This window comes from Trichechus manatus, unplaced genomic scaffold (assembly GCF_000243295.1).
Source record: "Trichechus manatus latirostris isolate Lorelei unplaced genomic scaffold, TriManLat1.0 scaffold00151, whole genome shotgun sequence".
Classification (NCBI taxonomy): domain Eukaryota; kingdom Metazoa; phylum Chordata; class Mammalia; order Sirenia; family Trichechidae; genus Trichechus; species Trichechus manatus.
Genome location: NW_004444087.1, coordinates 442,054 through 464,163, shown reverse-complemented (window position 1 = coordinate 464,163; position 22,110 = coordinate 442,054). Strand labels below are relative to the sequence as shown.

Sequence of the window (22,110 nt, the reverse complement as noted above, 5' to 3'; positions counted from 1 at the left end):
GTTGTATTGCTCTCCAGCTGTCTCGATCCCATGGGGAAAGCTTTTATCCATCCTGAAAAAGAATCTACACATACCAGTAATATTTCATCTGATGTTTAGTTTGGAACACTTCACAAAAGTCAATTTGCCATATTCACCTGGAAAGGGTCCTATTCCTTGAGGGCCAGAAATCTTCAGTCCATAAGTCTTTGGATAATGTTCTTTTTGTTCCAATACTACAGTCACTGCATGAGGGACAAACACGATAGTAGCATGTCCGAAAGTAAATTTGTCAGCCTCCTTTACGATAATGCTAGCTTTGGCAACTGCTTGGAGGCAGGCCAGTCATTCTTTTGAGACAGTGTCCAGATTTTTTAGAGAAATATTTGAAAGGGCTTCTCCATGGTTCCAACAACTGGGTTAGTACACCAACAACTACTCCTCTTCTTTCATCTGTATACAATTCAAAGAGTTTTTGATAATCTGGCAGCACTAGGGCTGGGGCTTTCATCAACTGGGACTTTAAATCACAAAAGACTCATTGACACTCAGGAGTCCATTCGAAAGGATCTCTCTCTGCCCCATGAGTAGCCTGATAGAGAGGCTTCACTAGGACTCCAAAATTGAGAATCCAGATGTGACGGAAACCCGCCATTCCTAGGAATCCTCTGAGGTGTTTATGTGTCTTAGGAGGGGCTAGGCAGCAGATGGTTTCTATTCTTTCAGATAGTAAGTACCTTTGCCCTAGGGAGACAAAGAAACCTAGGTATTTTACCTCCGTGAGGTTAGCCTGTAACCTTCTTAAAGAGACTCAGTATCCAGCTTTGGCCAAAAAATTTAAGACGGTCACAGCATTTGTGATGGAGTCTTCCTCAGACTCACTTCCTATCAGGAGGTTGTCCACATATTGAAGGACCACTCCTCAGTTGAGGGGAGATAACTGCTCTAGATCTTGGGTCAGTACTGTTCCAAAAATAGTGGAGTTCTTAAACCCTTGGGGTAGCACAGTCCAACAGAGCTGTTTCTTTCCTTTGTCTACTTCCAAATCAGAGGCAAAGATCAGCTGGCTGTCAGCAGCCAGGGGGATACAAAAGAAAGTGTCTTTTAAATCCAAAACAGTAAAATGAGTACAAGAAGGTGGGAGAGCCAATAGTAGGGTATATAGGTTCAGGACTACTGGGTGTAGGGTCGTCACAACTTTGTTAACAGTCCACAAATCTTGAACAACAAGGTAGTCACTGGTCAACACCTTCTTTACTGGCAGAACTGGGGTGTTGAATGGGATCGGCACTCTCACAATGGTCCCTACTCCAGGTATTGAATGATTAGTCCCTGAAGTCCCAGGTGAGTCTCAACTCTAGGTGGATATTGTTTAATCTGACGATGCATGACACTGGGTAACAGCTCCATGACCACAAGGACGACAGTATGAGCTTGTCCTGGCTGGCCATTGTCCAAAACCAACGGAGCCACGGCATTAGCCACTCTTGGAACTGTAGGTGAGATGGATGCTGGGGATAGCACTGGTTGGGTGAGGGCTAAGACAGCTACTTGTACTTTCCAGGTGTTTGCTGGCAGTACTGTTAGAGACATGCCTTTTTCATCAAGAGATTTCAGCATGCACTTTACTTAGGAAATCCTGCCCCCAAAAGGGGGACCAGGCATTTGGGCATGTATAAAAACTGGTGGAATTGTATGATTTCTCAGTCCACTGGCTGCAAAAAGGATAGAGTCACCTTTTTCCCAGTCACCCTGACAATTTGAGTGCTGTTAGTGGAGGCATTTCCTTTAGGCTTCTGGGTGAGTACCGAGAAGTTTGCTCCAGTATCAACCAAAAAGTCTACTGACCGTCCTCCCACCATAACTTTTACCAGGGGGTCACTAGGAGGTAAATAAAAAGTTGTCTCCCCTGGTCTCTGTCATTCAGAGTCCTCCTCCTGCTCTCTCATAACTCCTTGAAAATCTTCACCCCCTTTCAATCTTACCTGGCTCTTTTCCATTCTTTCTTTTGGGGCACTCATTCTTCCAGTGTCCCTCCTTTCTGCAAAATGTACACTGGTTTTTCTTTAGTCACGGCCCACCCTTACCTGGGTCTCGTCGCCTTCCTCCAGATGATCCTAGGTCAGCAGCCAGTAGATTGGCCTGTTTCTTCATGTCCTGGTCTTGTTCTTTCTTTTTCTCAGCTTCTTTTACCTGATCTCTATTGGTAAAAACCTTACATGCAATTTCAACCAACTTAGTTAAAGAGTGGGTCCCTAGTCCTGCTTCTACCTCCTTCGAACATCAGGAGCACTCTGCCCGATAAAAATAACTGTTCTGGGGCAATTCAGGGTCGATGTTTGTATACTTGCAAAATCCTATTATGAGCCATTCCAGAAAGACTGATGGTCCTTGATCTTACAGAAGTTTATCTGCCTAGGTGCCCCATGTTTTAGGAGTAAATGTGAGAAAAATGTTCAGTCATGGCATGTGGGTGTAACCGATACTCCGAAAGGTTTCTATTCTAATTGTACAAATCGGAAGCTGAGAACAGATTATGAACCCAAATCATCTGACAGGGTCCTTCTGTAGTGGGGACTGACACATCCCAGAGTGTGTAAAGCAATCCCGACAGAACTGGGCTGAATTGTACCCTACTCCAAGTATGGGGTGGGGAGACAGTCTGTCGCACCTCCTCTGCCTGCCTTTAATGCCTTCCCGTCCTCATCTTCTGATATAACTGGGGAGAGGTCACCAACGGGTGTTGAGGGGGGGGTTTGAGGTGGAGGAATGAGAAGAACATCCTCTGGTTCTTCATCTGCTACCCTGTCATCATCATTTGCCGACACAAGAGGGGCTGAAACAGAGGATTTATCCTTTTTTTATGCCATAAAGTCATAAAACATTCTACATACAGCTTTTCATCCTACTTGTTAGTTTGAGTACAAAACAGATCAAGCTACAGAATAGTACTAAAATCTCTAGAACCATTTTAAAGGCCACTTAACCCCACTGGGGAGCTGGTATTGAGGTCACATCTGATTACATGAACCTTTAAAACATCTCTTAGAGGATCCCTTCCTAAATAAGTCCAGCTTCTAGTGGATTCTTGGCCAGAACTTTACTTCCCTGGGTACCCACTTGCAACGGGGAACCTCACCAGTCTGTCTTCCAACCTCACGGGACCTAGTCACCTGTTCTTGGAGGGAGTCTACAAGAACTGACGCCCCAGTGGCTTTTACAGAGGATTTACCACCTGATGCCCAGTTACCTACCATGGCCAACAGAAACTTTCTCCCTCCAACTGGAGCTTGCTGCCATGAAGTCTTCCCCCATCACTGTACCTCCAGGCCACCACAGGTTGAGAGACCGCCACAACTCAAGGAGACATGCACCTTCTCTCTTCCCAGGTCCTTCCCAGGGGGCTTGGTCCTTAGGGAGATAGAACCAGGACCTGAGTAATTCAAGCCCCACATTGGGCACCAAAAATTTGTTGCCCAATTAGGGTCTGTGCCCTGGAGTAGTTGAGCCAATGAAACGTACTCCAAGTCAGAAAGAGTGAGATAGTCTATTTAGGAGGTGGCCACCAATGGGGATCCAACAGCAACGCAGGCTGTCTCTGTGGAGTCTCAAAGGACATTTTTACATTAGAGCTTATATATGAATTTTACAAAGGTTAGAAGTGTAGTTATTCATTACAAGGTAATTTCAAGAGACTGTTTATCATACTAAAGAGATACATGCCAGCATCTCTTTATCATGCTAAAAATGTACTCTTCAGACGTCTGGGCTCTGATCTTCCTGTGGGGATCATAAGCCACAGGTGGGCGGGCAGAGTAAAACAAAGTCATTAACAAAGTTATGTGGAAAGGAGAAGGCAAAGAGAAACGAAAAAAAAAACTTACAGGTTCATCATGGTGTTAGTTATGTCAAGCTCTCAGTCACCCATTTTGAAATGGAGAAAACATGCTAGGGAATATTAGAGTCGTACATCCTTTCATCCTTCTGCCCCCAGATAGGCTTAGCATTTTAGTAAGAATAAATGGAAGCTAGTCTCCTAGAGGTAGCATTGACTAGAGATAAGAGGAAGGGATAGGAATGTGTCTGCACGGGGACAGTGGGATGTCCTTGAGGTAGGCAAAGGGTGAGAACTAAAAGCTGAAGGGCAATGAATGACAAGCCCTGCAACTTGGACTGTTTACCCAGCATCTGCTCCAGGCTGCTTAGCAGAAAGGTGGGAAAGCTTAGAGGGAGCCTTTTGACTCCATCTGCAGCATTTCTTTTCATTCGTTCAACATCTGAGTATTTTCTGAGCAACTCCTGTACATCTCAAACTTGATACCCCTACTCAGACCCTCTCAACCTCTGTTTCCTCTTTTCTGTAAACAATTAACAATAGGAGAGGAGCCCTGCTGGCCTCCCTTCCTGTGCTCTTGCTACGGGCCTGCTGGTCTCTCTTTGTCCTCTGATACCACAAATGCATGCTGAATTGCGGTAGCTCCTGCCCATGGTTTTCTGAGCGTTAAAGCAGCTTTCAGCTTCGGCATTGGATGGCTCCCTCGGTGCCCTCAAGTACAGGGCATTGTTTTTAGAAAAAATCAATCTACATATTTCAAAATCTCCATCTTGTTCAGTGAAGCTTTGAGGAAAGGTCAATTTTGCTTTGGAATACTGATCATTTCAAAGCATTTTCCCTAGTGATGGGCTGGAGTGGGGAGGGAGAGACAATGTCTTGGACAAAGGTTTTTGCGAAGATGTATGTTTCTGCCTCTGGAAGCTGTTGTAAGTATGAGAAACTACACAGATCTTCAGTGTACACTTTGGTGAATTTTTACACACTACTCACCTGCAAAGGAGCCCTGACACTGTGGTTAAAGTGTCCGGCTGCTAACTGAAAAGTTGGCAGTTCAAATCCACCCAGATGCTCCATGGGAGAAAGACCTGGAATATGCTCCCTTAAAGATTACAGCCTTGAAAACCCTATGGGGCAGTTCTACTCTGTCACATGGAGTCATTATGAGTTGAAAACAACTCAACGGCACCCAACAACAACAACGACTCACCTGTGTAAACACCAATCAGATTAAGATATAGAATATTTCCAGCATTCCAGAAGGTTCACTTGTACTCCTGCCCCCATCTTCACCAGGGTACTGCCAGGGTACTACTCTTCCAATGCTATCACTCTAGATAAGTTTTACCTCTTTTTGAATTTTATGCACAAGCAATCATGTAGTAGCAGTCTTTTGTATTTGACACCATTTGCTCAACATTATGTCTGTGGAATTAATATTGGGTGTATCCATGTTGGGTGTAGTTGTAGTTCATTTGTTTTCATTATTATTAGTATTTCCTTCAACAAATGTTACAGAATTTGTTTATCCATTCTACTGGTGATGAATGCTTGGGAGTTTCCAGTTTTGTACTGTTAGGACTAAAGCTGCTGTGCATATTCTTGTACATATCTTTTGGTGGACATAAGCTCTCATTTTTTGGGGGGTATATTCTCAGGAGTGGAATTACTGGGTCATAGGGTCTGCATGTGATTGGCTTTGGTAGAAACTACATAACTGTTTCCCAAAGGTGCAGTACAATTTTGCACTCACACTAGCAATATGTGAGAGTTCCAGTTGTTTCTCATCCTTGCCAACACTTAATATTGTCAGTCATTTTCATTATAGTCATTCTAGTGTGTGTATAGAGGTATCTTATTATGTCTTTAATTTGCATTTCCCTATGACAAATGATGCTTACCATGCTCTCTTATTCTTTCCATTTATCTAAATTCTTTTCTACTTTTAAGGCCAGAGTCATATTTTCCCTCTTCCTAGAACCACTTACTAATGGCTAACCTTCCTGATTCGTTCCCTCTTTGGCTGTTTGTTGGAAAAGCAGACAATCAGCACATTGCAGATGAAAAACTAGTTGTTCTCTAATTGATTCTCTGATGTTCATTTCATGATTTTATTGTTCATATCCTCACCATTACCAGAGGAAACCTTACCCTGCAGGAACTCAATGATGGTAAGAAGGTTTGGTTTATTCTTTTTGTTTGCCCAGTGAGTCTGACACTGTGCTGGGCTCAGGACTCATGAGTTGACTCTTGAACCTTTTGCTAACTCTGTTTGATTTCCTTACATTTTTAAGTCATATTTTCCAACCCAGGATTTTTGGAGGCTACAGTCTTGATATTATCACCAGCACTTCCTTTGGTGTGGACACTGATTCCATCAATAACCCCGACGATATTATTCTATGCTGTGTTAAGAAGTTGATCTCCTTCAGTTTTCTGAGCCCTCTGATCTTCTTCATAAGTACAAAGACCTCTTACCCCAACAAAATGCAACATTAGCACACTCAGCTTTGACCCTTGGCTGTTTTTGAACATGCCACATTTCCCAGTACTTTGCCCTCCACTGCTCCACCTACGGAGTTGCTGAGAGGGTCAAATTAACTGAAGTGTGTGAGAGGGAATGAGTAAACATAGTAGACCGTCTGCATACCTAGAAAAATTTCTCCGTTTACTACAGTATGGTTTTGCAAGAGTAGATTTAAAATCGTTTTAAAATGGAGCAAAGCCTTAATACACATCCCCAGTATATTCCAGGGTCTCTAAGCTCTTTTGATGCATACCCATATGAGCAACAATTTTTTGAGGATGCATCACAAATATTTGTATATTTATTTATTGATAAAGCATGCATATGAGTGATCATGCTAATACATTATGTACATAATAAAACATAACCCCAAGTAGATATTTTTTTAAGGATGAAATAAAAATGATGTAGAGAGAAGTTTTGAAGACTTTTTCTGTTCCAGTATGGATTGGTCTGCATACCCCTAAATGCAGAAGAACACGCCTGTTCCGTTGATAAGAGGTATTGTTCTCTGGTGAGTGAGGAGGTTGTTAGGACAGTAAAAGCATTTAATCAATAGCAAGTTCTTCTTGAAATACCTTTTTACTTCCAGAGCTTTTTTGTGTTGGCTCCCATTCTCACCTTGCCAACACCCTATTTAAGCCAGATAGCTTGTCATTCTGATAATTCGTGGACATGAGAATTGTGCTTAAAAGCAACATATGTGGGAGAGGCCATAAGAGGTGTAATGTTCCCAGAGTAGATTTTAGATTCAGACAGGTTGGACTTGAGTCCCAGCCCTGCCTCTTGCTCTCTGTGTGACCTTGGGTAAGTTCTCACCTCAGTTTCCTCATCTGTAAAATGGATATAATAATGGAAATGACCTCTGAGACTTGGAGTACTGAATGAGGCAATGCATGTAAAGCCCTTGGCACAGAGCATGTGCTAAGCACTTAATTAATGGCAGCTATTCTTATTTTTATACAGAATTATTCATATTCTATTCCTTTAGGGGGTGGAGGTGGTTTCTGAAATCTCAAACCCTAATAGCCTCCCCACCCAAGATCCCATGGGTCCCATACAGGGTTTGGATTCTGCTCTGGGTGACCCTGCTTGGAACCTACTGATGTTCTCTTTTCTCACACTCTCCTTAGGGTTGTTCCCTTTCCTTGTGCCGTTGCTAGAAAGGATGAATGTGACTCTACTTTCCAGGAAGGAGTTGGACTTCTTTGTGAATGTAACCCAGTGTCTTAAGGAGCAACTGCAAGGAAGTGGATGCAGTGTAAGCCTAGAGGTCCTCACCTACCAGACTCTACTGACTCCATTATCCAGACACCAACTTGAGATCACAGAGGCACGTCTCCCTGGGTGATTTTTGCATACCCATTTAGTTCAAACTACATGCTTTAAGGGTTAGCTCTTGGCTTCACCCAGCACTATCTAAGTCTCTAGAACTGAACGTAAATGCTAGTAATTCAGATACAATTTGCGTGGCCTGAGTAGCCCAATTCTAGGGGTAGCAGGCTAAGAAGCAGAGGAGCAGGACACAGAGTTGAACTGTTTAGAGTTGAAGGTGGGTTGTTGTGATGTTAGATTAAGCAAGAAACAAGTGGACATAATTCCTGCCCCTTTTGTAGGAAGGGTTTTGTTGTAAACAAAGATTGAGACAAGATGGCTCTGCCAGTACCTGGTGGAAAGACAGACTGGTAGAAGCAAGGCAGAAAAATTGAGGAGACAGGGGTTCAACTTCTGACTTTCCCAAAGCCCTATAACAGATGAGGCTGAACCCAGACAGAAATACTCAAAGTCAATGCTCCTGGAGCTAATCAGGTTAGTAGAGAGGAATGGACATGTCTTCAGCCCCAGGTTCTCTTATTTGTCAAAAGTTGACCAAGAGCAGAGAGAGGGGGTGATGTATGGAAGAGCAAAAATACTTCGCTGTAGGGTGAGCCAGGTTGTGGAGTTTGTTTGTGTGGGTGCCTGTGACGTCACTTGGTGTTTGCTCAGAGAACAATAATCTAAGGGCTAGTAGATTTCATCAGTGAATCTCCTACCCCATCCTGCCACCAATTCCCGTTACTTACTGCTTGAGAGTCCTTCTCTAGACTTAGACTGTGGTTCATTATTTAAATGCACATGTCCTTTGATGGAGTTATTCATTAAGCCATTACCAGTCATTTGTATCTCATTGTGAAAAAAGAATAACTTTTCATGACATTTTGCCATGTCCTAACAAATTAAGCACTAAACTGTTATCAAAAGGTTGGCAGTTCAAATCCACTCAGACACCTTGCAAGAAAGGCCTAGCAATTTACTTTCAAAAGATCGCAGCCTTGAAAATGCTATGGAGCACAGTTTTACTCTGACATACATGAGTTTGCCAGGAGCTGAATTGACTAGACAGCAACTGAAGCAATTCTTCAGCATATAGTTTACGATACCTATATAAGCTCCCATTTTATGAGTATGCTATCATTTATATAACTCTTCTTTGGATTCCAATTTTTTAAAATCTGGCTAATAATGCTCCAATGAACAAATTTCTCATTAAGAAAAGTAACTTCTATGTGTTCTTATGGGTGCAGGAGTTTTGCTAGGTGTTTTCACATTGTTATCTCATTTTATCTCCAAACTGACCTTGTTGTACAAGTTTATTCATTGTTCAGATAAATTATATGACCTGCCCAAAGTTATACAGCAAGCAAGTGGAGGGGCAGTCCTTGAATTCAGGTCTGGAGGCTCCAGACTCCATGATGTTTCCCCACTGCCCCAAGATTCTTCAACACGAATTTATTTATAGGACCTCCCCAAGCATGCATTGTCTGATACAGTGACAAAAGGTGAGCCCCTCAGGTTGGAAGGCACTCAAAATATGACTAGGTAAGAGCTGCCTCCTCAAAGTAGAGTCAACCTTAATGATTTGAATGGAGTCAAGCTTTCAGGGCCTTCATTTACTGATGTCGCTCTACTCAAAATGAGAACAAACAGCTGCAAACATCCATTAATAATCAGCACGTGGAATGCATGAATTATGACTCTAGGAAAGCTGGAAGTCATCAAAAATGAAATAGAACACATAAACATCAATATCCTAGGCATTGTTGAGCTGAAATGAACTTGTATTAGCCATTTTGAATCAGACAATCATACGATCTACTATGCCAGGAATGACAAACTGAAGAGGAAGGGAGTCACGTTCATCCTCAAAAAGAACATTTCAACATCTATCCTGAAGTATGATGCTGTCAGTAATAAGATATATCCATGCGTCTACAAGGAAGATAAGTTAATATGACTATTATTCAAATTTACACACCAACCACTAAGGCCAAAGATGAAGAAATTGAAGATTTTTACCAACTTCTGCAGTCTGAAATTGATCAAACATGCATTCAAAATGCGTTGACCATTACTGGCGATTGGAATGTGAAATTTGGAAACAAAGAAGAAGGATTGGTAATTGAAAAATATGGCCTTGGTGATAGAAGCAACACTGGAGATCTCATGATAGAATTTTGCAAGCCCAACAAATTCATCATAGCAAATACCTTTCTTCAACAACATAAGCAGCAACTATACACATGGCCCTCACCAGATGGAATATACAGGAATCAAGTTGACTACATCTGTGGAAAGAGACAATGGAAAAGCTCAAAATCATCAGTCAAAACAAGGCCACGGGCCAACTGTGGAACAGACCATCAATTGCTCATATGCAAGTTCGAGTTGAAGCTGAAGAAAATTAGAATAAGTCCATGAGAGCTAAAGTATGACCTTGAGTATATCTCACCTGAATTTAGAGACCATCTCAAGAATAGATCTGATAGGTTGAACACTAATGTCCAAAGACCAGACGAGTTGTGGAATGACATCTTTTCACCATACTTATTCAGTCTGTATGCTGAGCAAATAATCTGAGAAGCTGGACTATATGAAGAAGAATAGGGCATCAGGATTGGAGGAAGACTCACTAACAACCTGCAATATGCAGATGACTTAACCTTGTCTGCTGAAAGTGAAGAGGACTTCAAGCACTTACTGATGAAAATCAAAGACCACAGCCTTCAATATGGATTACATCTCAACATAAAGATAACAAAAATCCTCACAACTGGACCAATACATCATCATGGTAAGTGGAAAAAATATTGAAGTTGTCAATAATTTCATTTTACTTGAATGAACAATCAACGCCCATAGAAGCAGCAGTCAAAAAATCAAACAATGTATTGCATTGTTCAAATTTGCTGTAAAAGATCTTTTTAAAGTGTTAAAAAGCAAAGATGTCACTAAGGATTAAGGTACGACTGACCAAAGCCACAGTGTTTTCAATCAACTCATATGCATGTGAAAGCTAGACAATGAATAAGGAAAACTGAAGAAGAATTGGCACCTTCGAATTATGGTATTGGTGGTGGATATTGAATATACTATGGACTGCCAGAAGAGTGAACACATCTGTCTTGGAAGATGTACAGCCAGAAAGCTCATTAAAAACTAGGATGGCAAGATTTCATCTCACATACTTTGGTCATGTTATCAGGAGGGACCAGTCCCTGGAGAAGGAAATCATGCTTAGTAAGGTAGAGGGTCATTGAAAAAGAGGAAGACCCTTAACGAGGTGGATTGACACAGTGGTTGCAAAAATGGGCTCAAGTAAAACAATGATTATGAGAATGGCACAGGACAGGGCACTGTTTCCTTCTGTTGTAGGTAGGGTCGCTATGAGTCAGAACTGAATGGATGGCACCTAACAACAATAACAACAGCCCAAGCATGAGAAAAGCACTGGTGGTGCAATGGATAAGCACTTGGCTACTAACAAAAAGGCTGGTAGTTTGAATCCATCCTGAGGCACCTCAAGATAAAGTCCTGGCAGTCTACTTCCTCAAGATCACAGCCATTGAAAACACTATGAAGCATAGCTGTACTCTGACCCACATGGGGTTGCCATGAGTTGGAATTGAATGGATGACAACTAGTTTGGGTTTTGTTTTACCCAAACATGACCCTTTGTGGAAAAGAAGAGGAGAGTACATGGAATCCCAGTCTGAAGAAGGAAAGAAGTCTTCAAAGAGGGAGAAGAGAGGAAATTAAGGACAACATTTATCTACTTTATTGAAAATCCAAATATGAAGCTTGGCAAAATGTTTGTAGCAAATATGACAAATGAAGTGTCACTAGACTTAATTTAAAAGAGCTCGTGTAAATCAATAAGAAAAGTACCAAGACATTCGTAAAAGAGGAAATGCAAATGCAAATAAACATATGGGAAAATTTTAAATCTCATTAATAACCAAGAAGTAGATTAAAAGAAGATCATAGTTTATTTTCCTATCAAATTAGAACTTAAAAATAATAGTATGTGATGTTGGTAAGAATCGGAGGTATGGGAACCATTAGTGGGACTACACATTTGTTCTAACACTCTAGAAAACAGCCAATATGGATTAAAAGTCTTAGTGATTCCCACCCTTTAACCTGGGGATTCCACTACAAAAAAAAAAAAAAAAAAAATTCATTTATCTATTCCAATATAATAATTAGAACTGTGTACAAAAAGATTCTCAAGAAATTTTCTTCATTGGAGCACTTGGCATAATAAAAAAAATTAGAATCAAAAGCACAGTGATATAAATGGTGGCATACTCATATGATGGAATCTTATACACATACAGTAAACTATGCCCTGAAGAATTTCTTAGGGCATGGAGAAATGCCCTAACCGTAATGCTAGGTGAAAAATACCAAAATACAACACTGTACAGAGGGTGAGCTTATCTACATAAGCAATGCTTGAGAAAAGACTAGAAATAAACACACAAAAATGCTATAGTACAACAGCACTTATCTTTATGTATTGGATTATGAGTCACTGTATAACCTTTTTGAATTCTCAAAAGTATAGATAAATCTAAAAATATAATTTGGATGTAAGCATAATTTTAGAAATCCCTACTTTAGTATTTTTGCCCACGGCCAGCTCTAAAAATGAATGGAGTGGGAGGTGGGAGTGGGTAGGATGCAGACCAGAGAAGGAGGTGCCTGTCTTCTGGCTTTGCTCAGACAAGTTCCCAGATGTGACACAGGTCAAAGCTTGGGAACCACAGGAGTGGCCTCCCTTCTTGTGGGAGCCATCAGTGATGTCTAAGACTCAAGTCTCTCTTGGGCTGTGTCAGCCTCACTTTCTCCCTTCTCTGGCTCTCTTTTCCAGGATCGTGTGGATTTGCTGCAGCTAATGATCGATTCCCAGATCATAGGCAGCCCAGAATCCAGTGAGGCAAACCAGTCCCCTAAAGGTGACATCCTGACTTGAGGCCATCCTCAAAGCCTGTGTGTAAGAGACCATTAGTAATTTCTAAGAACATGTCACTACATTGCCAGCTATAAATACCAAGTTCTTCTGTTAAAACATGCTGTTGTTGCTGTTAGTTGCTGTGGAGTTGATTCTGACTCATGGTGACCCCACATGTGCAGAGTAGAACTGTTCCATAGGGTTTTCAAGGCTGTGACCTTTTAGAAGCAGACTACCAGTGCTTCTGCGTGGGTTCGAACTGCCAAGCTTTCAGCTAGTAGTTGAGCATCTAACTGTTTGCATGACCCAGGCTCCCTGTTAAAAACATACCTCAAACTAAAAGATCTGGCTCAGCTTCTGCCGTGACCTTGACTAAGTCACCTCTTGCCTCTGGTGTCATCTTTCTCATATGTGAAATGAGGAGGTTGGCTTTCATTATCTCTAGTCTCCAGCTCACAAAATCCTGTTAGCCTTTGATCCCTTTCTACTACCCTCTTCTTGTAGGAACCTTCACCAGCTAAACTTTGTGGATGATTGCTCATAATTCTCCATCTGCTGCTAAGAACCTCTTCCCATCTCCTTTCTTCTTTTTCAAATTGGCATTTCAAAAGAATGTAAGAGGGACAGTAAAATTCCTGTGGCCAAATAGTCAGGAACATACCATAAGAAAACATCTCTTTAGGTCCACAGACCAGAGAGGTTCCCAGAATCTGGTCTGTTGTGTCTACATCTGTTCATGGAGCAATTTTGTTTTTTCCCTCAAAGCTTTGACGGACATAGAGATTACTGCTCAAGGCATCACCTTTATTTTTGTTGGATGTGAGACCTCAAGTTTAACCCTCAGCTTCATAGCTTACAACCTTGCCACTCACCCCGAGGTGCAAGAGAGTCTTCAAGAGGAGATCGACAGTGCCTTGCACAACAAGGTGATGTGGCCTGGGAACCTCCATGGGGCCAGCAATTCTGGATTCTTAATCTCACATTTTAAGTCTGAATCTAAACCCTAGAATATTCCCAGAAGGGGAGATGCTGAGGTCCTTGGGCCACTGAATATGTGTTATTGGACACCAGATGCTCACTCCAGGACCTCAAAGGAACAGGGTAAAATACGAATCCTGCCTCCAAAGAGCTAATTAGGAAGGTGGGAATGAAAATGTGGAACAGTTAAGAATGCCTTGAAATAACATAATATGTGCAAAGTGGCTTGACCTCCATACATTCAGCAACTCTTTGTTGAATACCTAGAGTAGACCAAATCATAGTCATGCTAGGTGTCAGGGATATAGTAGTGGACAGCTAGACCAGGACTCTGGTCTCAAGGAGCTCTCATTACTGTTGTGATGGGTTGGGGATGGGGACAAATTCATGCGTGTGCTACCTGTGATTGTTATGTAGATGCTCCTGGGTGGGAGGAGGCAGACAGGCAATAACAAGCAAACCAATAAATGAGCAAGAAAAATTCAGATGGTGATAAGTTCAGTGAAGAAAATAGAAGAGGACAAGTCAGAGATTGGAGAATGGGCAGAGGGTGGGGGTGGGTTTGGGTTGAGATCAATTGTTCATGAGAGACACCTCTGAGGGGGTAATATTTGAATGAAGATCTGAATGAGAAGAAGCCAGCCTTACAATAGAGTGTTCCAGGCAGAGGAAACAGGAGGTGCAAAGGCCCTGAGGCAGGAATGAGCTTAATGAATCTAGGGCCTAGAAGAAGCCCTGTGTAGCTGAAGTATACAGGCTTGGGGAGGGAAATGAAGGGAAGGTGGGTAGGGGGCCAACCATGCAGGTCTTTGCAGACTATGGAATGGAGCTCGGCTTTAACCTCATTGCACTGAGAAACCACTGAGGGCTTCTAAGCAGGGGGTGATGGTGATGCGATTGGATGTGTGCAAGGAGCAAAAATGCATGCAGGGAGCCAGTGAGGAGGCTGTGGTCCAGATGGAAAAGAGAACACTAATAGAGATTGAGAAAAGAGGCTGGAGTCAAGAGAGATTTTGGAAGTCAAACCAATGGGTCTTCCTGGTGGATTGGACAGGTAGTGTTAAAAAAAAAAAAAAAGAATCAAAAACAACTTCTAGGTTTGGGGCTTGAACAAATGGGTGGGTGATAGAGGCATTAACTTCAATGGGGGAGACATTTGGGGAGGACAAAGAATTTTGTTTTGGCCATGCTGAGTCAGTCATCCCAAGGAGATACTGAGTAGACATTGGATATCCAATACATAGCGTTACAGACTATTAGAACTCTGAGCTCTGAGAAAGAAAGTTTAGACCAGCCCTAAAAGAATGCTAATGAGTGGGCTACCATGTTGAACCCAGCCATCCCTTACCCAGTGGAAGAGACTCACTGGTACACATATGATGATGTGGGACACTTCAACCCCATCCCACATGAAGCTCACAGCATATACTCTAGAGATAATTATTTAATTATCTAGGGCAAGTGGAGTTATTTATTTTCCTTAGCATCCAGCATAGGGCATATTCAGTATCCACTTAATAAACACTCTTCTGAGAGTCAGGAATAGGTGAAGGAAACATTGTGTATCTGGTTACCTCCATGAACTACAGTCCCCATTGCCATGAGATCAGAACTGGATGGTGCCCAGCTACCATTGCTGATCGTTTTGGTCAAAGATTCCACAGAAGAATCCTTATCTAAAGGGGGAAGAATGTGAAACAGAATTTAAAATTCTCAATGGAAGCCAGACTTTCTGGAGCCACTGAGGCTTTCTGAACTCCCAACACTATCACCTTCAGATAATCTTTAAACTTTAAACCAAAAATATCCCCTAAAGACTTTGAACTAAAACATAGTTTACCTTAATAAGTAAAGTATATCTACCTTGAACTTTGTGCAATTTTAAAGAATTATCTATGTGTGATCAAATTGAAAACAGCAACTCAAAGTTAGATGAGAAGCTTTGGAGGCAGTGAGTCTAAGTTAATGGTGATAGCAAAATTTGGAGAAGGACGGTGAGATGTTTGCACAACTTGAAGGATGTAATCAATGTCACTGAGTTGTACACGTAGAAATGATGAAATGGTATGACTGTGTATAATTTCACCAAAATACTTAAAAAATGACAAGTACAAAAAAAATAGATAAACTCTTCTCTCCTGCAGGCAGACTTCACCTACGACAACCTCTTCCAGATGGAGTACCTGGACATGGTGGTGAATGAGACCCTTTGGCTATTCCCTCTAGGGGGACGTCTAGAGAGAGTTTGCGAGAAGACTGTTGAGATCAATGGGGTCAATATCCCCAAGGGAACGGTGGTGATCATTCCCACCTACGTTCTGCACCGCTATCCTGAGTACTGGCCTGAGCCAGAGGAGTTCTGTCCTGAGAGGTAAGTGGGCTGGGTACTCCAGCTTCTGGGAGCTTTCACAGTTGTGTCACTATGGAAGTTTTAAAGAAAATTATTTTGTTTTTGTTGTTAAAATAAACATGGTAGAACATATACCAATTCAACAATTTCTACATGTCCAATTCAGTGACATTGATTACATTCTTCAAGTTGTGCAACCACTCTTGCCTTCCTTTTCTGAGTTGTTCCTCACCCATTAACATAAACTCACTGACCCTTAAACTTCCTATCTAATCTTTCAAGTTGCTGCTGTCAATTTCATCCCATATAGATAGTTCTTGAAAGAGCACAATACTCAAGGCAGACATTCTTTATTAACTAAGCTACATTATTGTTTGGGTTTACTGCTTGGTTTTAAGAAAACTTAGGGGATTTTTTTTTTTTTTTTTTGTATAAGGTATAAAGATTATAACAGGACAATAGTTTCAAAGGTTTATTCAATCTCAAAGGCTCCAGAAAGTCTGGAGTTAATGACAATTTGAAATTCTGTTATCATAGAACTTTTTTATTATGAGGTAATGCACACGGGAGCTTGGGTGGCACAAAAGTTAAGTGCTTGGCTACTAACTTAATGGTTGGCAGTTCGAACCCACCCAGCACCTCTGCAGAAGAAAGGCCTGGTGAACTGCTTCTATAGAAATTACAGCCAAGAAACCCCTATGGGGCAGTTTTACTCTGTAACAAGTGGGGCTGCTATAAGTTGGGGGCCTACTTAATGGCAGTTAACAACAATGACAACAAAATGTTTACATACAGTGAAAAGAACAAGTCAAAAGTGCACACTTCAATGCCAATCATGATGTGGAATATTTTCATTATCCTATAAATTTCCCTCACGGCCCCTCCCAGTCAATTTCCACCTCTGATAGGAAACTACTGCTGTGATTGCTGAAAATGAGGGGAGAACTTGAAGCACTTAACGATGAAGATCAAAGAATATAGCCTCAACATAAAGAAAACAAAAATCCTTACAACTGGACCAATAAGCAACATCATGATAAACGGAGAAAAGTTTGAAATTGTCAAGGATTTCATTTTGTTTGTGTGATGGTTACGGTTGTGTGTCAACTTGGCTGGGCCATGATTCTCAGTGGTTTGGCAGTGGTATGATGTGATCACTTCCAAGATGAGATTTGAAATAATGTGATCACCTCCATGATGGGATCTGCTGAGTGTTCTCAAAACATTTCCCCACCATTGATTTTGGCTTCAGAACTATAACCAGGTTTAAGACCCAGAAAGCCCCAAAAAGTAAAGTATAAAGTGTGATCCAGGGGGACATACGCTACACTCCAAAAGAACTGCTTGACTTTTCTAATATGAACAACCAGAAACCTGGGGAATATGTGTGGGAATGCCTATTAAGGGTGTGGGATAATGGTGAAAGGAACATAAAGATGGATCAGTCTGAGTTTATTGATATGGGCCCAATAAGCACAGATTTTTCATTCAATGTTTCAGCTCAAGAAGTTAGGAAAGGCTCTAATAGTTTATTTGGTTGGTGTCATGGATTGAATTGTGTCCCCCAAAAATGTGTGTATCAATTTCGCTGGGCCATGATTCCCAGTATTGTATGACTGTCTACCATTTTGTCATCTGACGTGATTTTCCTATGTATTATAAATCCTGCTTCTAAGATGTTAATGAGGGGGGATGGGAAGCAGTTGTGTTGATGAAGCAGGACTCTATCTATGGGATTGGATTGTGTCTTAAGCCTGTATCTCTTGGGATATAAAAGAGAGAAGTGAGCAAAGAGACATGGAGACCCCATACCATCAAGAGAGTGGTGCTGGGAGCAAAGCACATCCTTTAGACCTAGGGTTCCTGTGTGGAGAAGCTCCTGGTCCAGGGGAGAATTGACGACAATGACCTTCCTCCAGAGCCTCAAGAGAAAGCCTTTCCCTGGAGCTGATGCCCTGAATTTGGACTTCTAGCCTACTTTACTGTGAGGAAATAAATTTCTCTTTGTTAAAGCCATCCACTTGTGGTATTTCTGTTATAGCAGCACTAGATAACTAAGACAGTTGGGTTGCTGAAGCATGGATTATGCAGTGACCTACACTAAATCTAGTTGAAGTACCAGGCCTGCATTGGTATACTGTAGAAGAAGGTATCCAAATGCTTAGGGAAATAAGCACGCTAGAGTGGATTCATCAGGTTAGACGCACAGGCCCACACATGGAGTTCCCAGAGGATACACCTTTTACCACAACTGTGAGGAACAAATTTGTGAAGGGAGCTCCAGCATCCTGGAAGACTCCCGTGATTGCTATTTTATACAAGTCAGATCTGACTGTGGAAACTGCCTTAACTGAATTAAGGCACCTAACTACAATGCGGCTGATTGGACCCTCGGGTAGTAGGGGCCAAGTGGTGGCACTCAAGAGACAAAGAAAAGGTGGGAGTGCTTACTATAATGGACAGCGGAATCAAAGCAGTAATCAGAGTAGTCTGACTCATATGGACTTATGGCATTGGCTACTTAGTCATGGTGTCACTAGGAGTGAAATAGACAGGAAATCAACTAAATATTTACTTGATCTGTACAAGCAGAAAAATTCTAAGTCAAGTGAACAGCAGTCTAACTCAAATCACCAGAATAGAGAGTCATGGTCCCTCAATCAATTCCCAGACTTGAGCAAGTTTAAAGACCCACAACACCTTGAATGAAGGGGAGGCTGGGTCCCCTTGAGGAATGACTCCAATATGCTACCAGAAATTCACACTGTTAACGTTTCTTTCACCTTTCCCCAAAGGGATATACAGCATTTTACTAGAGTGACTGTTCATTGGGGAAAAGGAAATAATCAGACTTCTTGGAGATTACTGGATATTGGCTCTGAACTGACACTAATTCCAAGAGATACAAAATGTCACTGTGGCCCACCAGTCAGAGTGGGGGCATATGGAGGTCAGGTTATTAATGGAGTCTTAGCTCATGTCCATCTCACAGTATGTCCAGTGTGTCTCTGAACTCATCCTGTAGTGATTTCCCAAGTTCCAGAACACATAATTGGAATAGATATACTCAGCAACTGGCAGAACCCCACACTGTATCCCTGAAAAATGGAGTAAGCATTATTATGGTAGGAAAAGTTAAGTGGAAGCCCTTAGAACTGCCCCTACCTAGGAAAAGAGTAAAACAAAAGTAATTATGCATTTCTGGTGGAATTGCAGAGTCTAGTGCCACCTTAAGAACTTGAAGGATACATGGGTGGTAATTCCCACTACATCCTCATTCAACTAGCCTATTTAGCCTGTGCAAAAAATAGATGGCTCTTGGAGAATGACAGTGGATTACTGAAAACTTAACTGGGTGTTGACTCCAATTGTAACTGCTATTCCGGATGTAGTTTCTTTGCTTGAGCAAATTAATACATCTCCTTGTACCTCGTATGCAGTTATTAATCTGGCTAATGCCTTTTTCTCCATACTTGTTTCAAAAGACTATCAGAAGCAGTTTGCCTTCATCTGGCAAGACCAGCAATACATCTTCAGTTGCCTACCTCAGGGCTACATCAACTCTCCAGCCTTATGTCATAATTTAATCCTCAAGGACTTGATCGTCTTTCCCTTCCACAAGACATCACACTGGTCCATTACATTGATGACATCATGCTGATTGGGCCTAGTAAGGAAGAAGTGTCAATGATTCTGGACTTAGTGGTAAAACACTTGCATACTAGAGAGTGGGCAGTTAATCCCACAAAAATTCAGGCTCCTTCCACCTCAGTAAAATTTCTAGGGGTTCAGTGGTGTGGGGCATGTCAAGATATTTTTTCTAGAGTAAAGGATAAGTTATTGCATCTGGCTCTTCCCACAACTAAAAAGGAGGCACAATGCCTAGTGGGCCTCTTTGGATCTTGGAGGCAACATATTCCTCATTTGGGTGTGATACTCTGGCCTATTTATCAAGTGACTCAAAAAGCTGCTAGTGTTGAGTGGGACCCATAACAAGAGAAGACTCTGCAACAGGTTCAGGATGCCATGCAAGCAGCTCTACCCCTTGGACTGTATAATCCGGCTGATCCAATGGTGCTTGAAGTGTCAGTGGCAGATAAAGATGCCATTTGGAGTCTTTGGCAGGCCACTATTGATGAATCACAGCTCAGATCCTTAGAATTTTGGAGTAAAGCCCTGCCATTCTCTGCAGATAACTACTCTCCTTTTGAGAAATAGCTTTTAGCTTGTTACTGACCCTTAGTAGAGACTGAACACCTAATCCTGGGACACCAAGTCACCATGTGGCTTGAGCTCCCCTTAATGAACTGGGTGTTGTCTGACCCACAGAGTTTTAAAGTTGGACGTGCACGAAAGCTCTCCATCCTTAAATGTAAGTAGTATATACAAGATCGAGCCTGAGCTGGACCTGAAGGCACAAGTAAGTTACGTGAGGAAGTGGCCCAAATGCCCATGGTGTCTACTCCTGTCACATTACTTTACATCTCCCGTTCTGCACCTATGGCTTCATGGGGAGTTCCTTATGATCAGTTGACTGAGGAAGAGATAATCTGTGCCTAGTTTATAGATGGTTCTATGCAATATGCAGGCATCACTCGAAAGTGGACAGCAGCAGCACTACAGTCCCTGTCTGGAACCTCCCTGAAGGACAGTGGTGAAGGGAAATCCTCCCAATGGGCAGAACTTCAAGCAGTGCACCTGGTTGTTAACTTTTCTTGGAAGGAGAAATGGCCAGATGTGCAATTGCATACTGATTCATAGGCTGTAGCCAATGATTTGGCTGGATGGTCAGGGACAGAAGAAACACGATTGGAAAATTGAGACAAGGATTTATGGGGAAGTGGAATGGGCCAAAGAAGTGAAGATATTTGTGTTTCACGTGAATGCTCTTCAAAGGGTGACCTCAGCAGAGGAGGATTTTAACAAAGTGGATAGGATGACACGTTCTGTGGAAACTAGTCTTCTTCTTTCCCCAGCTACTCCTGTTGTTGCTCAAAGGGCTCATGAACAAAGTGTCTATGGTGATCGGGATAGAAGTTATGCATGGGTTCAGCAACATGGACTTCCACTCACCAAGGCCTACTTGGCTACAGTCACTGCTGAGTGCCCAATATGTCAGTAGCAGAGACCAACACTGAGTCCTTGGTATGGCACCACCCCTTGAGGTGATCAGCCAGCAACCTGATAGCAAGTTGATTACGTTGGACCATTTCCATCATGGAAAGGGCAACGTTTTGTCCTTACTGAAATAGACACTTACTCTGGATATGGATTTACCTTCCCTGCGTGCAATGCTTCTACCAAGACTACCATCCACGGACTTACAGAATGCCTTATTCACCATTGTGGTATCCCACACAGCATCGCTTTTGATCAAGGGACTCATTTCACAGCAAATGAGGTATGTCAATGGGCCTATGCTCATGGAATTCACTAGTATTACCATGTTCCCCATTATCCTGAAGCAGCTGGCTTGACAGAAGGATGGAATGGCCTTCTAGAGACAAATTTACAGTGCCAGCTAGATGGCGATACCTTGCAGGGTTGGGGCAGTGTTCTCCAGGATGCGGTATATGCTCTAAACCAGTGTCCAGTATATGGTGCTGTTTCTCCCATAACCAGGATTCATGGGCCAAGGAATCAAGGGGTGGAAATAGGAGTGGCACCACCTACTATTACTCCTAATGACCCACTCACAAGATTTTTGCTTCCTGTTCCCACAACCTTATGCTCTGTGGGTCTAGAGGTAATAGTTCCAAAGGGAGGAATGCTCCCACGTGGAGACACGTCACTGATTCCATTGAAGTGGAAGCTAAGAATACCACCTGGCCACTTTGGGCTCCTTATGCCTCTGGATCAACAGGAAAAGTAGGGAGTTACCATATTAGCTGGTGTGATTGATCTTGATTACCAAAAGGAAATCAGATTGATATTACATAGTGGAGGTAAAGAAGAGTATGTCGGGAATGTAGGAAATCCCTTAGGGTGTCTCTTAGTACCACCATATCCTGTGATTAAAGTCAATGGAAAACTTCAGCAACCCAATTCTGACATGTCTACTAATGGCCCAGACCCTTCAGGAATGAAGTTTTGGGTCATGCTACCAGGCAAAGAACCATGACCAGCTGAGGTGCTTGCTGAGGGCAAAGGGAATACGGAACGGGTGGTGG

General features: G+C 42.2%; 1 protein-coding gene across 1 annotated transcript in view; it reads left to right on the top strand.

The window, feature by feature from the left end:
* Positions 1 to 22,110, top strand: part of LOC101350229 (cytochrome P450 3A21-like) — a 189,413-nt gene that overhangs the window by 17,443 nt on the left and 149,860 nt on the right. Inside the window, 5 exon segments of the mRNA XM_012558246.1 lie at positions 6,124 to 6,272; positions 7,472 to 7,599; positions 12,532 to 12,616; positions 13,378 to 13,538; positions 15,735 to 15,961. Coding sequence (XP_012413700.1) covers positions 6,124 to 6,272; positions 7,472 to 7,599; positions 12,532 to 12,616; positions 13,378 to 13,538; positions 15,735 to 15,961 — 750 coding nt within the window.